Here is a 15,056-nt window from a genome sequence, read left to right on the forward strand (position 1 = left end):
ATGTATATTATAGTATACACATAAACCAGTAACATAGTAATTTATCATCAATTATTACACAGATAATAGTTGTCCATAATTATAGACCCCAATAAGTTTGTATATACAACATCATCACAAACTAGTAAGTACTGTGACAATACAATGGCCATAATGTCAGTAGACAAATGGAATTTTCAGATCTGTTATAATCTCACAATACCATGGTCATAATTGTGGTCATTGCTGACTAATTAATTATGTACCAAATGGCTACATTTCTAACATAGAATGCACTTTCTGACACTTTCAACACTTACAAGGAAATTAGCCTTTGGCATAGAGTGGCTGCGCTCGGTGGCTCATGCCTATGATCCTAGCTATTCAGGAGGCTGAAATCTGAGGATTGCAGTTCAAAGTCAGCCCAGGCAGGAAAGTCTGTGAGACTTTGATCTACAATAAACCACCAGAAAACTGGAAGTGGCATTGTAGCTCAAGTGGTAGAGTACTACCCTTGAGCTGAAGAGCTGAGGGACAGCGCCCAGGCCCAGAGTTCAAGCCCCATGAACAACAACAACAAAAAAAAAAAAAAGAATCAAGACAGGAGCAATGTACTTAAGTATCAGCCTTTCCTACTTTGAGCATATTGTTCAATTATGTAGAATCTTTCCTTGGCCTCAGCTGAAGTCTTGAGCCATAGTTGAAGATTTCCTGATCCTTGGTAACAGAAAAGAATAAAGGGTAGGGGTGCCATTTAAATGATAATAGGTCAGGACCCCAAAGTCTCAACATAGATCTAACATTGACTCTCCAGTTCTGTCTTTCAACCTTCCTTGAACCTTAATTCTGGTAACTGAATTTTTTTTATTTTTTATGAGTCCTTGGGCTTGAACTCTGGGCCTGGGCGCTGTCCCTCAGGTCTTCAGCTCAAGGCTAGCACTCTACCACTTGAGCCACAGCACCACTTCCAGTTTTCTGGTGGTTAATTGGAGATCAGAGTCTCACAGACTTTCCTGCCTGTGCTGGCTTTGAACTGCAGTCCTCAGATCTCAGCCTCTTGAGTAGCTATGATTACAGTTATGAGCCACTAGTGCACGGCTGAGGGGTTTTTTTGTTTTTGTTTTTTTTGTAGGTCATGGTGCCTGAACTCTGGGTCTGGGCACTGTCCCACTGAGCTACCTTCCCAGCTCCTGATTTTTTTTTGTTTTTTTTGGTTGGTCATGGGGCTTGAACTCTGGGCCTGGGCGCTGCCCCTCAGCTCTTCAGCTCAGGGCAAGTGCTCTACCACTTGAGCCACAGCACCACTTCCAGTTTTCTGGTGGTTAATTGGAGATAAGAGTCTCACAGACTTTCTTGTTCATGCGGGCTTTGAACTATGATCATCAGATCTCAGCCTCCTGAGTAATTAAGATTACAGGTGTGAGCCAGCAGGGCCGGCTGAATTTTTTGTTTTTTAATCTTCATCACTTTCCTCATACTTGATTCTTCCTTCTCATAAGTTTCTCCCCCCAAGGAATTCAAAGCTAATTTGAATTAAAGCATCCCAGTCTCATAAATTGGTGAAGTGGCCTATTTACTATAGTTGACTGCTGTCCTATTCACATCTCTAGTGCTTTGGGTCTAGATTTCTTATGCCCGCCCCAGTTCCCCTCCCCCCCCCCCATATGGCTGTCTCTAGTTGTTTGCCACTGATGGGAGTCACTTGTGGCCAATGCCAGCTGCTGTCTAACCTAGGCATCCTTCTGTGTATCATGTTCTGCTTTACTGAACACCCTGCCATCACTCCCCCCCCCCCCCAGTTAGATTTACCTTTGGTCCCCATCTGTTCTGTTACAGTTAACCCTTCTGTGAGTCCCTGTCAGGAGACACAACATAGATTATTACGATTTACAAATGCAAAGTAGTATAGTTCTGCATAAACCAAAAGCATGATCTGAAAAGCATGATTTTTTTTTCTTTTTGGCCAGTCCTGGGGCTTGAACTCAGGGCCTGGGCACTGTCCCTGAACTTCTTTTGCTCAAGGCTAGCACTCTACCACTTGAACCACAGCACCACTTCCTGCTTTTTCTGTTTATGTGGTACTGAGGAATTGAACCCAGGGCTTCATGCATGCTACACAAGCACTCTACCACTGAGCCACACTCCCAGCACTTATTTTTATTTTTTACTATAACCACTATGATCCCATGATCTTCACATGCAGACTTGGAAAATCCTTGATTAGGACAGTGGAGTGTGATGCTGATATGCTCAGCTATCAAAGAGAATCGCATGAATTAGTCACCTATGTTTTAGCAAACCTAATGAACTGAATGCAAATGAAGATTCTCAGATTTAATATGAGTATATAGCAAAGAAAGAGGGGTTTTTAAATTTTTTTTTAAGCTTAAGAATATTGATATTGGGCTGGGAAGGTGGCTCAGTGGTAGAGCGCTTGCCTTGCATGCCTGAGGCCCTGGGTTCGATTCCTCATCACCACATAAGCAAAAAGAAAAAAACCAGAAAGTGGTGCTGTGGCTCAAGTGGTAGAGCGCTAGCCTTGAGCTGAAGAGCTGAGGGACAGTGCCCAGGCCCAGAGTTCAGGCCCCACAACCAGGCCCCCCCCCCAAAAAAAAAGAATATTGATATTCCATCAGGCACCAGTGGCTCATGCCTGTAATCCTAACTACATAGGGGGCTGAAATCTGAGGATCCTGGTTTAAAGCCAGCTCAGGCAAGAAAGTCCATGAGTCTCTTATCTCCAATTAATCAGAGAAAAAGCCAGAAGTGGCACTCTGGCTTAAGTAAAAGAGTGTTAACCTAGAGCAAAAGGAACTCAGGGACAGTGCCCAGGCCTAGAATTCAAGCCCCAGGACTGGCAAAAAAAGAAAAAAAAGAAAAGAAAAAAAAGAAGAGTACTGATATTCAAACAAGGCCCTGTAGCGCACTCCTGTTATCCTAGCTACTCAGGAGGCTGAGATTTGAGGATGAAAATTCAAAGCCAGCCTGGCCAGAAAAGTGAGTAAGAGTCTTATTTCCAATTAACCAACAATATGCTGAAAATAGAGGAGTTGCTCAAGTGGTTGAGTGCCCATCTTGAAAAATCTAAGGGCGAGTTCCCAGGCCTGAGTTCAAGCCCAGTACTGGCAACAAAAATATGTATCTATATACATCTACAGAGATATAAATATAGGTTTATGTGAATATATAGAGCCCATAAAGAAGTACAGATAGATAGCTATATAGAGAATATAAATACATGTCTCTATAGATACAGGTATCTATATTAATACTTATGGAAGTAAGAATAGTTTTTAGTCATGACTAAGTGAATCGTTAAGATCAGCCAACACTAAGCCGTGTTTTAGGGCTGGGATGTAGCTTGCCTAGCAAGTGCAATGTCCTGGTTTGCCCGGCAGAACAGCTCCCTTCCCCTCCCTGACTTAAGGAAGGGCAGCACACTGCCTTATCAGAAATCCTTGGAAAAAACTGTCAATCACTTGTAACTCTCAATCACCTGACTGTGACCCAGGTTTGAGGTCACTTCTGCATCTGCTGTGGCCATACCTCCTTCTCACCTTTCCCTATACACTCTCTCTCTAATAACCCTAAATATTAATGAACTCAATTCTCCAACCAAAAAAGCATAACAGATGGTATCAAAAATAAGATCCATCCATTGTTTGCATTCTGTTTAATTCATTAAAGCTTTCACGAATTATGATATAATCTTTGAATATATTACCTGTATGTCACATTTATTGACCAAATAAAAGATATTAATCTATGACCTTAGATAAAAGAATTCAGATACAGGCATTTGCACAAAATAACATACCTTTAGATACAAAGAACTGCCAAGAACTTCATAAAGGCCATCAAGCTAGAATAGAAAATTGTCCTATTGCCAAAAGAAGAAGCAGGAGAAGGAGGAGCAGCAGCAGTAGCAGCAGCACAGTCCCAACCATAGGGTCTTTCTTTCCTCCACCACCCCATTAAAAAAAAAGAAAGGGGCTGGGAAGGTAGCTCAGTGGTAGAGCGCTTGCCTTGCATGCTTGAGGCCCTGGGTTCGATTCCTCAGCACCACATAAGCAGAAAAAAGCCAGAAGTGCCGCTGTGGCACACCGCTGTGGTAGAGTGCTAGCCTTGAGCTGAAGAGCTGAGGGACAGCGCCCAGGCCCAGAATTCAAACCCCACGACTGGCAAAAATAAATAAATTAATTAATTAAATTAAATTTAAAAATAAAAAAAGAAAGAAAGAAATGACCCTGTAAGTGTATGTCTTCCAGGTTTCATTTCCTAAATAAATAAGTCTCACAGACTTTCTTGTCAGTCTGGCTTTGAACAGCGATCCTCATATCTAGCCTTCTGATTATCTAGGATTACAAGTTTGAGCCACCAGCGTCCTGTTCTTTTCTTCAATTGTTTCTTCTTTTTATTGCGAAAATACTGTACAGAGGGGTTACAATTACATGGGCAAGATAATGAGTACATTTCTTATCAAGCATTGTAGCCTCCTCCTTTGTTTCCCCTTCCCATCCTCCCCCCACCCCACCAAAGTTGTAAAGTTCGTTTTCGACAAAATGATTTGTACATCTCATTGTTGCAATGGGTGCACCTGTATCCCTATTTAAACGATTTCTTTTTTCCCTTCCCCTCCACAAATTGTACTGACATCAAATACAGTGAAAGCAGGGGTTATACCGTGGGGGAGGGACATACAAACAACAAAGAAATAATCTTATAAATGTGTTAGAAAGTAAGCCAGGCCCAAAGAAACATAGGTCCCATGGTTTCCCTTATTTGCAATAACTAGTATATGTCTGAGTCAAGCAGAAAAGGTCAGATAAGTTGATGTTAGGGAAATGAACCCTAAGTAAGTATTCAAATGTTTTTTTTCTTCAATTGTTTTTGTGAAACGGTAATGCTTATGTTTCAGTCTTTCACTTTACAGCCTGCCCCTCCCCCACCGGCCGCCTATCAAAAGGCTGGCTACCAGTGGCTTACAATTGTAATCCTAGCTAGCTACTAAGGAGGCTGAGATCTGAGGATCCTGGCTGAAAGCCAGCCTGGGTAGAAAAGTCCATGCCATGAGACTCTTCTCTCCAATAAACTACTCAGAAAAAGCAGGAAATGGTGCTGTGGCTCAAATGGTAGAACACTAGCTTTGAGCACAAAATGACTCAGGGTCAGCACTCAAGCCCTGAGTTCAAGCCTCAGGACTGGCAAAACAAAACTAAACAAAACAAAAAAATACTTTTCATATTCTAGCCCAGAGGCTTGCTAATTTCTGTAAAGGGTCAGATAGTCTGTAGTATGTAGTCTGTTCCATACATTCAATTCTGCCAGTACAGCTTCAAAAATGCTGTGCACAAGACTCAAGTGGTAAAGGACCTGACTAACAAGTATAACAACCTAACTTCAAAACCTCAGCACTAAAATAATCCTTGGACAAGAAGTAAATGTGTCTGTGTGCCGGGACCTGGGGTTGCAGCTTAGGGGTAGAGTTATTGCCTAGCATGGATTCCATTACTTGGCTCATTTCCTACTAGAAATTTGTATATATGTTGTAGGAGGAAGTGGAGAGAGATTAAAAACATGCTTTTTTTTTCAGATTTAAAAATACACAGTCTTGCCTAAAAATTGCACTTCACATGTTAAATGTGACAAAATTTCGCTTAACTATTGCATAGTTGAAGTCCCATTAGGGAGGCGACTTTAAAAATAAATAAATAATCATGATTTTTATCAGCTAGCCAAAACAAAAATAGGAAGTAGCCATTAGAGTACTTCTAATTTTAAACACACACATACACACACACACAACCAGAAACTTCCAGGAGACACTGGAATTCTTGAAAGGAATCCAGTTGGTTTTCCAGATGGTTACATTTTGATTATAGTGCTACACGCCTCTGGGAGTAAATGTACAAAGGAAAAGAGTAGAAGTCAAACTCCAGTCTGGTTCATTAGTCCCCGCGTAAAAAAACATAAGTGCTTACTATCTCGATGCTCTGCAAACAAAACAAAAACAGGTAGGGAGCTGGAAGGTTTTTATGGGAGCCCAGAAATGGTGGGACAAAGGGTGGACAAATGCAGCAGTGGTAGTCACTAGACACTCTGTTGAAAAAGAACTATACATGTGGGGGAGAGGTCAGCAGGGAGCAAAGGAGGGAAGAGGTGACACTGATCAAAAAGATAAGGACTGATTACCTAACTCATGTAACTGTACAGCTCCTCTGCACATCACCTTTCTAATTACGATAAAATAGACCAAGATGATGCTTAGATCCATTTTTGTAAAAGGGCAAGCAAAGTGCAGGCGCGCAGAGGTAAAGGTGGAGGTGGGTGGGGACTAGAGGAGCGGCGAAGAATTTTCTTACTTGTTTTCTTAACACCGAAGACTTTCCTCCTGTTTATTTACAGAGAACTTCCTCAATTGCACAACCAGACCCGGGCTCCCAAGTCTTCTATCTTGGATTCTTTCTCTCCTCCCACGCCCCTGCCAGCTCGTCTCTGTCTCCCTGCGCTCTCTCCACACTGATTTTTACATGGTGTGTCTTTGGTCCCTCCTCCCTCCTCTCCCAGCTCGCTTTCCCCGGAGCTCAGTAAAGCCCCTGCTTGGGGTGTGTAGTCTCAAAGTTCTGTGGGTTTCTGAGTGACTCTGGGCATGCTCAGTGGCCAGCCCGAGGCTGGCCTGATTCGACCTCTCCCAAAATAGACTTTCTTTTTAACTCCCCCCAACTCCTGTGTAGGGATGTCCTTCGCTTCGCTCCCCCCCCCCCCCCCCCGCCCCCTCCTTTCCGAGGTTCGCAGGGAAAGGCCAGGAGGATTCGGAGGTTCCCCCGCCCCTCCCGCCCCGGCAGCCAATGAGGGTCCAGGGGGCGGGGCCTGGCCGGCTGGGCGTCCGGGGGAATCTTCCCCGCAGTCGCGGCGGCGGCGGCAGCGGCGGAGTCGGCCCCGCTCGCTCTCTCGGTCCCCGGCGGCGGCGGCGGCGGCGGCGCACCGCGGAGCGCGCCCGTGCACGGTGGAGGAGGAGGAGGAGGGCTGCGCCTCCGTAGGATGCCGGAGGAGCTCCCGAGGCCCGGGCTGGGCGTTCCCGCGGAGCCTTTGTGATCGCAGCCGCGGGTGCGGGTCGCGGGGGACGATGCTGCCCATGCTGCACGCCGCGGCGCACCGCGGGAAGTGGACCCGGCCCGGCGCCGCCCGGCGGGCCGCCTGCCTGCTGGCCGCGGCGTACGCGCTCAAGACCCTCGGTCCCCTGGTCGGCCAGCGCCTGAAGCAGAAGCCGGCCGGCCGCGGGGAGCGAGCGGCTGGAGAGGGCCGGGGAAGACCGCATTGCGCCCAGACCCGGTGCGGGAAACCCGCTCCCGGGTTGAACGCGGATTTCTGCAGGCAGCTGCTGCAACTTCGGAAGATTCTCTTTCCCAAACTTGTGAGCACGGAAACCGGCTGGCTGTGCCTCCACTCGGTGGCTCTCATCTCGAGAACCTTCCTGTCCATCTATGTGGCCAGGCTGGATGGGAAGATCGTGAAGAGCATCGTGGAAAAGCAGTCCCGGACTTTCATCTTCCAATTGATCAAGTGGCTCCTGATTGCCATTCCTGCCACCTTCGTCAACAGTGCCATACGGTACCTGGAGTGCAAGCTGGCGCTGGCTTTCCGAACGCGCCTCGTCCATCACGCCTATCAAACCTACTTTACAAATCAGACCTATTACAAGGTGATCAATATGGATGGGAGGCTCACCAATCCTGACCAGTCTCTGACTGAAGATATCATGATGTTCTCCCAGTCCGTGGCCCACTTGTATTCCAATCTGACCAAACCGATTTTAGACGTCATCCTCACCTCCTATACGCTCATCCAGACGGCCGTGTCCAGGGGAGCAAGCCCCTTGGAGCCCACCCTCCTGGCGGGACTTGTGGTGTATGCCACTGCGAAGGTGCTGAAAGCCTGCTCCCCCAAATTTGGGAAGTTGGTGGCAGAAGAGGCGCACAGGAAAGGCTATTTGCGTTATGTGCACTCTAGAATCATAGCCAACGTGGAAGAGATTGCTTTTTACAGAGGACATAAGGTAAGATAGGGCTTGAAAGGTTATGGGTGAAACGTGAGACGGTTCAAGCAGCCTGTGCAAGCAGTTAATACCATCTGTTATATTGGTTGGGGGTGTGTGTGTGTTTGCTGCTGTTCTTGTTATTTCATACCCTCAAGTGACATGGTTCAACTTTTACCTAATGTATGCTGAATATAAGGACTGTATTTGCTCACCCTTCCTTCCTCTATTCTTGTCCTTCCCCCCCCCCCCCCCACAAAAAAAAAAACATAGTTCAGCTTCCTGGTATTCATTTTGTTAAGCACTTACTTGTTCAGACGAGTTACACCATCGGACTCCTCTCCTTAGTTTGACATCCTCTGGTCAATTTATTTGTGTAGATAATGCATAGAAACCTGTCTTATGTTTTCATGTATGTTTGTATTTTCCACACAGAGGTAAAACATGGGCCCTTTGTCTCTCTGTTGCACTGTTAATGGACCTACTTCCTTAGAATTTTAGATCCCTTTGATCCTTAAATTTCTGTTAAAGCTACAGACCTCATTAGCCTTTTAAATCACAAGCTGTTAAAGAATTATAAACTGCCAACTTTTCTAAAGTTTCACTAGAATGGAGTTTAAACAGGAAAGTCTACATCATTTCAGTTATACAAACAGAAGCAAAGTTATCTCCAAAGCATTTTCTCCAAACTTGTAATACTAACTTGGTTAAGCGGTTCTAGTGAAGGTGAAGGAAGTATGTATTTGTAAACTAAGAGTAAACTCCTTTGCTTGGATGGAACACGTAGGATGGTATTATTCCTGGTTGGTGTTGCTCCTTTGCTTTTGAAGAGAAAGGGTGCCATGCTTTCATGTAGGAGTTTTGACAACTCTGAGGTCTGTCCAGTGATGGAGCCTTTTTTTTTTTTTTGGGTCCGGTCGTGGGGCCTGAACTCTGGGCCTGGGCGCTGTCCCTCAGCTCTTCAGCTCAAGGCTAGCGCTCTACCACTTGAGCCACAGCGCCACTTCTGGCTTTTTTCTTTTTGCTTATGTGGTGCTGAGGAATCGAACCCAGGGCCTCAGGCATGCAAGGCAAGCGCTTTAACCACTGAGCCACCTTCCCAGCCCCTAATGGAGCCTTTTAAGTTCTAGGAAATGCAGGGGAGGGCTTTACAGAATGACATTTCCATTACTCTTAGTTCCTGCTCAGCACCAAATTTTGACATATGATAAAAAGAGGAAGTGATATTAAATACTGCCAGCGGTGAGAAAAAAGCTGCAACTAAAGAGGAAGCAAGTGTGTGTGTTGGGCAGGAGGGGGGGGAGGGGGGGAATTTTAGGATACTGCTTTTCAGTATTGAAGATCTTGAAGTAATAAGCAGGTCCTCCAAACAATTAGCACAATTACATAAAACTGTAGTGCCCGACAGGAACCTCAGAATGGAGGTTACGTAGGTCAGGCATTTTGAAGGTGGTACATCTGAAATCTGCATACAGATGCCTTGACAAAAGACATGGTAAGGTGTTTTAGATCTGAAGATAGTATTTTAAGTATCAGGCAGAATTGCTTACTTTTTAATGTATCAATAGTTATCAGAGTTGTTTAAAAAACAGCCTGAAGAAAAAAGTTTCAATGTTAGGACCTCTACTCCTGCTTGAAAATTGGCCTCATATGTTGAATTACTGCTGATTTGTTACTGTTTTTGAATCATTGAACTTGATGTAAATTACAGTGTGCTGTTTGTTGCACAAAAGAGCACTGAGCCAATTCAAAAGAGATGTGTAACTCTATTTGTTATGTGGTTGTGTTTAGATACTTTTGGAGTGTTCAAGAACATTTGACTCTGTTTATTTGGGTCTTAGAGAATATTAATCTTAATATCATAGAGAATTTGAAGCAACAATTATAATTTGTGTATATAGACGTACTTGTGTATATATGTACTTGCATATATATTTACACACATACATGTACACGTGTCTATACACACATAAATAACTATCGGTATTTCTATCTTTCTATCTATCTAGTAGTGTTGAGAATTGAACCCAGGGCCTTATGCATGCTAGGCAAGCACTTTACCACTGAATCCAACCCTCTGCTCACTAGTAGATATTTCATTATGTTAACATTATGTTTTCATTATATTATTGTATAGCATGTTTAAAAAATAATACATATATAACCCAAACTAAACAATGACTAATTCTAATAGTAATCTGCATTTACTGGTAAAACTCACCAATAATGTTTACTACAGTAATCAAAATGATTTAATATGTCTAGAACATTTAGAGAAAAATCCTCAGTTGCAGTGGATTGTTTTGCAGCTAATGCTGGATTAATTCTTATCTCTTTCCCTCTATAGGTAGAAATGAAGCAACTCCAGCAAAGTTACAAAGCTTTAGCAGATCAGATGAACCTGATTTTATCCAAACGCTTGTGGTACATCATGATAGAGCAGTTCTTGATGAAGTATGTTTGGAGCAGCTGTGGACTAATTATGGTGGCCATACCTATTATCACTGCAACTGGCTTTGCAGATGGTGGTAATGAAACTTACACTTAATATTAAACATAGAGTGAACATTATTTCTCTTGAAGGTATCAAGTTTTGCTAGTTTTGTGAGTGAAACTGTATATATAGCCATTATTCTGTGGTTATCAGTAGTCAGAAACAATGGCAGACAACAGTGTTCTGTAATGAGACCAGCAGTGTAAAAAAAAGAAACAAGTGGCTCAAAGGACTGTTGCAATTCTGGAATATTCAGAGATCCCTGTGCAATGTTGATGGCAGTCTGACTTAAGCAATCTCAATTATATTCTCTAATATAGAATGATTTTTTAGTTTGCATTTCACCTTAAAACAAATGCCATCAGAAAAAAGTAAAACACAAGTTCTCCCTCATGTTTAGTTCTTTATACTCCAGTCATGTAAATATAAATAATAACATAATGTATTAATAATAATATAAATACTCTAACCCAGTATTCCCTGATTTGTTATATGAAAAGTAGGCTGGAATATTAGATAGCCAAGAATATTGTTTCAGAGCATGCCAATGCCATGAAATTCAGGCCCTCCTGCTTGCTGATAACACAGATAATCTCCTTTGTGGCATGACTTGTGATTCTTTTGGATCAAGGTTCTCAAGCTGCACTTCTGTAATTCTGTCCTATCAATGCCTCAGCAATCTCTACAAACATTTTCCATCCTTTGTAATAACTAAGAAATATAAGGGCAAGAGAGAAAAAAGCAAATACGTTATGTAATGCTCCGAAGAGAATTGTGGTCTTGGTTGTTAGGATGGAGAAGAATTATAGTCGGACCTCTATATCGAAGGATTCAACCAACTAGAGATCAAAAATACTTGAAAAACAAATAAATTCGATTTATAGCATGACCCAACGGTTCATACCTGTAATCCTAGCTACTCTGAAGACTAAAATCTGGAGGTTCCTGTTTCAAGACCAACTCAGGCAAAAAGTTCATAAGACCCCATCTCAACAAATAAAAAAGATGGATGTAGTGGTGTGCCTGTCTCATTGAAGGCAGGAAACATATGTAGGAAGATTATAGTCCAGACCAGCTTAGACAAGAAAATGAGACTCTATCTCAAAAATAACCAAAACAAAAAAGGCTAGAGGATGGCTCAAGTGTTACAGTGCTTGCCTCATGAGTACAAAGTCTTGAATTAAAATCCTAGCACCACTGTCAAAAGAAAAAAGTAGAAATTTTACCTATAAGCATTACAAGAATCTTGTATTATGCTAAATAGAACACAGTATAACAACGACCTATATTTAGATACTATAAATAATATAGATGTGATTTAAAGTATATGAGAGGATATAATTTATATATAATTCATGCAGCATTTTATATAAGAGATTTGGGCACCCGTGGACTTGGGTATTCCCAGGAGTCATTTTTGGAACCAGTCCCCCTTTCTATCCCCCCTGGGGATACCAAGGGATTAATCTATTTGAAGAAGCAGTATTTTCTCTTTTTTTTTGTCGGTAGTGGGATTTGGACTCTGGGCTTGGGCGCTGTCCTTGTGCTCTTCAGCTCAAGGCAAGCACTCTACCGCTTGAGTCACAGCACCACTTCTGGTTTTCTAGCGGTTTATTGGAGATAAGAGTCTCACGAACTTTCCTGCCCGGGCTGGCTTTGAACAGTGATCGGGCTGGCTTTGAACCGTGATCCTCAGATCTCAGCCTCCTGAGTAGCAAGGATTATAGGCATGAGCTACCAGCACCTGGCTGAAGAAGCAGTATTTTCTGCTCTTCTCCCCAAATAAAACACCCTCTCCTCATTCAAAACCACTTGACTGAAATTGGCCTTAGTACCAAGGAGCCAGACAAAAGCAGAGGCTTTGCTGTGAATGAGAGATTTCTGTTCAGATGTTGGCTCCAGCTCTTCCTATTAAGAACTTCTTAGTTATATTAATTAAAACTCTATAAGGTACAAAAGCATGTGGTACCTGATATATAGTGACAACATGGAGATTAGTGGAAAGAACCCTCACTATTTTAATTAGTTGTCACGTACAATTAAGCATTACCAATTTGATGAAACTGAATTAAAAATAAAAAGTAGAAATAATATCCTTTAATGTTTCAAAACAACATTTCAACACTTTACCAGATTTACAAAAACACGTCAAATTTGAGTACTGCTCCACTAAAAGTGTTTGTTTTAGTTAATTAGGATTTATCAGTCCTTCTTCCCGTAAGTACTGTATATATGAAAGATATGTATATATACATATATGTCAAACATCTAAATTTGCTCGTAGACAAGTGGAGAAGTGAATTTTGTTGTATTTAGGTTTTTAAACTGTGCCAGAGGAAAAAAGTACCATTTAAAAAGTTTCCCAGATGCTGGTGGCCCACATCTGTAATCTTACAAGACTGTGGTTCAAAGCCTGCCCAGACAGAAAAGTGTGCAGACTTTTATCTCTAATGAACCACCAAAACAGCTGGAGGCAGAAATATGGCTCAAGTGATCGAACACCATCTTTAAGTAAGAAAAAGTCAAATGAGAGCATAAGGCCTTAGGTTTAAGCCCCAGTACTAGCACACACAAAAAGTTCTATTACAAAAGGTATTGTTAAGAATCCTGTTTTACACATATCTTTCATAAGTAAAAGAGTATTCGAGAGAAAAAAGATGCTTAAAAATCTAAGGTTCTAAGATTAGTTTTACTAAGATATTTGGTAACATAGTCTTTCAAAAGTTATTTCTTACACTGATATTCTTTATAAAGCTTCAGACATATATGATGGAGACAATTCTAAGACAAGATTATAATGTAGTTTTGTTAGCAGTGTTTGGTCTTACTAGAAAACCCTGGAGTATTCAACACAGAATAGAGAAAATGCATCTATTAATGGTGACAAATTAACCCCACAGAGACTAGTAAAAAGTAAACAATCTATGCAGAGAATCTAACAAGCTTAGTTAACAAGATGTAATAAGATATTTAAAAATAAATCCTACTAATCCTGAAAATACCATATTAAAGGAAGGGTTTAGATTGAAATTGTTAAGTGAAATAAAGTATTTCTTAAAACTTCCTTCAAAAGAAAAAATATGTACAGAGAAGAGCAATGCAAAATTCGTATATAAGAAAAAATGAAGCCAGGCGCTGATGGCTCACGCCTGTAATCCTAGCTACTCAGGAGTCTGAGATCTGAGGATATTGGTTCAAAGCCAGCCGGGCAGGAAAGTCCGTGAGACTCTTATCTCCAATAAACCACCAGAAAACCAGAAGTGGTGCTGTAGCTCAAGTGGTAGAGCATTCGCCTTGAGCTGAAGAGCTGAGGGACAGCATCCTGGCCCAGAGTTCAAGCCCCATGACTGACAAAAAAAAGAAAAAAAAAGAAAAAATGAAATCATATAACATTACTTGAAAATATGCTTCAATATATATATATATATTTTTGGGGGGGGGCCCGGTTGTGGGGCCTGAACTCTGGGCCTGGGTGCTGTCCCTCAGCTCTTCAGCTCAAGGCTAGTGCTCTACCACTTGAGCCACAGCGCCACTTCCGACTTTTTTTCTTTTTGCTTATGTGGTGCTGAGGAATCGAACCCAGGGCCTCAGGCATGCAAGGCAAGTGCTCTACCACTGAGCCACCTTCCCAGCCCGCTTCATATAAATATATAAATATAAATATTTTTATATTTAAAGATATGTGTTTACAATGTTTGTATATATTTTATTACATATTTATCTACAGTGGCCTAACACATGAAAATATTATTATCTCACTCAGACAAAATATTTTTTGTGTATGATTGCCATTACTGGGGCTTGAACTTAGGGCCTCCTGCTCTCACTTAGCTTATTCCCTCAAGACGGGTTCTCTACCACTTATACTTCCACTGATTCACTGGAGGGAAGAATCTCATGTACTTTTTTTTTGTCTGGACTTGCTTCAAATCTTAGTCCTCAGATCTCATCCTCCTCAGAGTAGCTGGGTTTACAGGTATGAGCCACCAGTGCAAAGTAATTTAAGATAATGACTTATCTTAGAGCTTTTAGATCTTGGAATTATATTCCATATTTTCTAATCTATTCATCTATCTGAATTTACCTTTAATCCTCCATGTCTATTATGTTAGAGATGAAGTACATGAAAGTGTATATATTTTAAGGCAAAAGGCGGTGAAAAATGATTCGAGGCAATAGCAAAAAGAAAAAGGCAAAAGAGGGAGAATAAAGAAGAATGGAAGAAAGGAGAAAAAGAAGCCCAGCACTTTTCCAGTCTTGGTCTGCTAGTCCTCTTCATTCATCCTTGGGTTCTTTTGCTTAGGAGGCTGTGGCCTTGGACAAATAATTTGTTTTTTGTTTCAGTTTTAAAGATTAAGATCACATATATAAAACTTAGAACCATACCTGGCTCCTAGAAGATGCTCAATAGCTGGTTGCTTATATGATTAGCTTTTTGCCATCCCTTGTTACAGACACCTATCAAAGGGCACCTAAGATACTGCTCCTGACAACTGGTAACTGGCCCTGTGCACACACCTGTAATGTATAAATGAGAGTTGGCAAATC

At 42.0% G+C, this 15,056-nt stretch overlaps 1 protein-coding gene across 2 annotated transcripts in view; it reads left to right on the forward strand.

Moving 5' to 3' along the window:
* Positions 1-7,096: 7,096 nt before the first annotated feature.
* Positions 7,097-15,056, forward strand: part of Abcd2 (ATP binding cassette subfamily D member 2) — a 63,591-nt gene continuing 55,631 nt past the window's right edge. For both annotated transcript variants that reach the window (XM_042677753.1, XM_042677754.1), the window contains exons 1-2: positions 7,097-8,035; positions 10,362-10,542. In XM_042677753.1, the coding sequence (XP_042533687.1) occupies positions 7,106-8,035; positions 10,362-10,542 (1,111 nt within the window). In that variant the 5' untranslated portion in view covers positions 7,097-7,105. The remainder of the gene's footprint in view (positions 8,036-10,361; positions 10,543-15,056) is intronic.

This window comes from Dipodomys spectabilis, unplaced genomic scaffold, assembly GCF_019054845.1.
Source record: "Dipodomys spectabilis isolate Male_0828 unplaced genomic scaffold, ASM1905484v1 ptg000039l, whole genome shotgun sequence".
Classification (NCBI taxonomy): Eukaryota; Metazoa; Chordata; class Mammalia; order Rodentia; family Heteromyidae; genus Dipodomys; species Dipodomys spectabilis.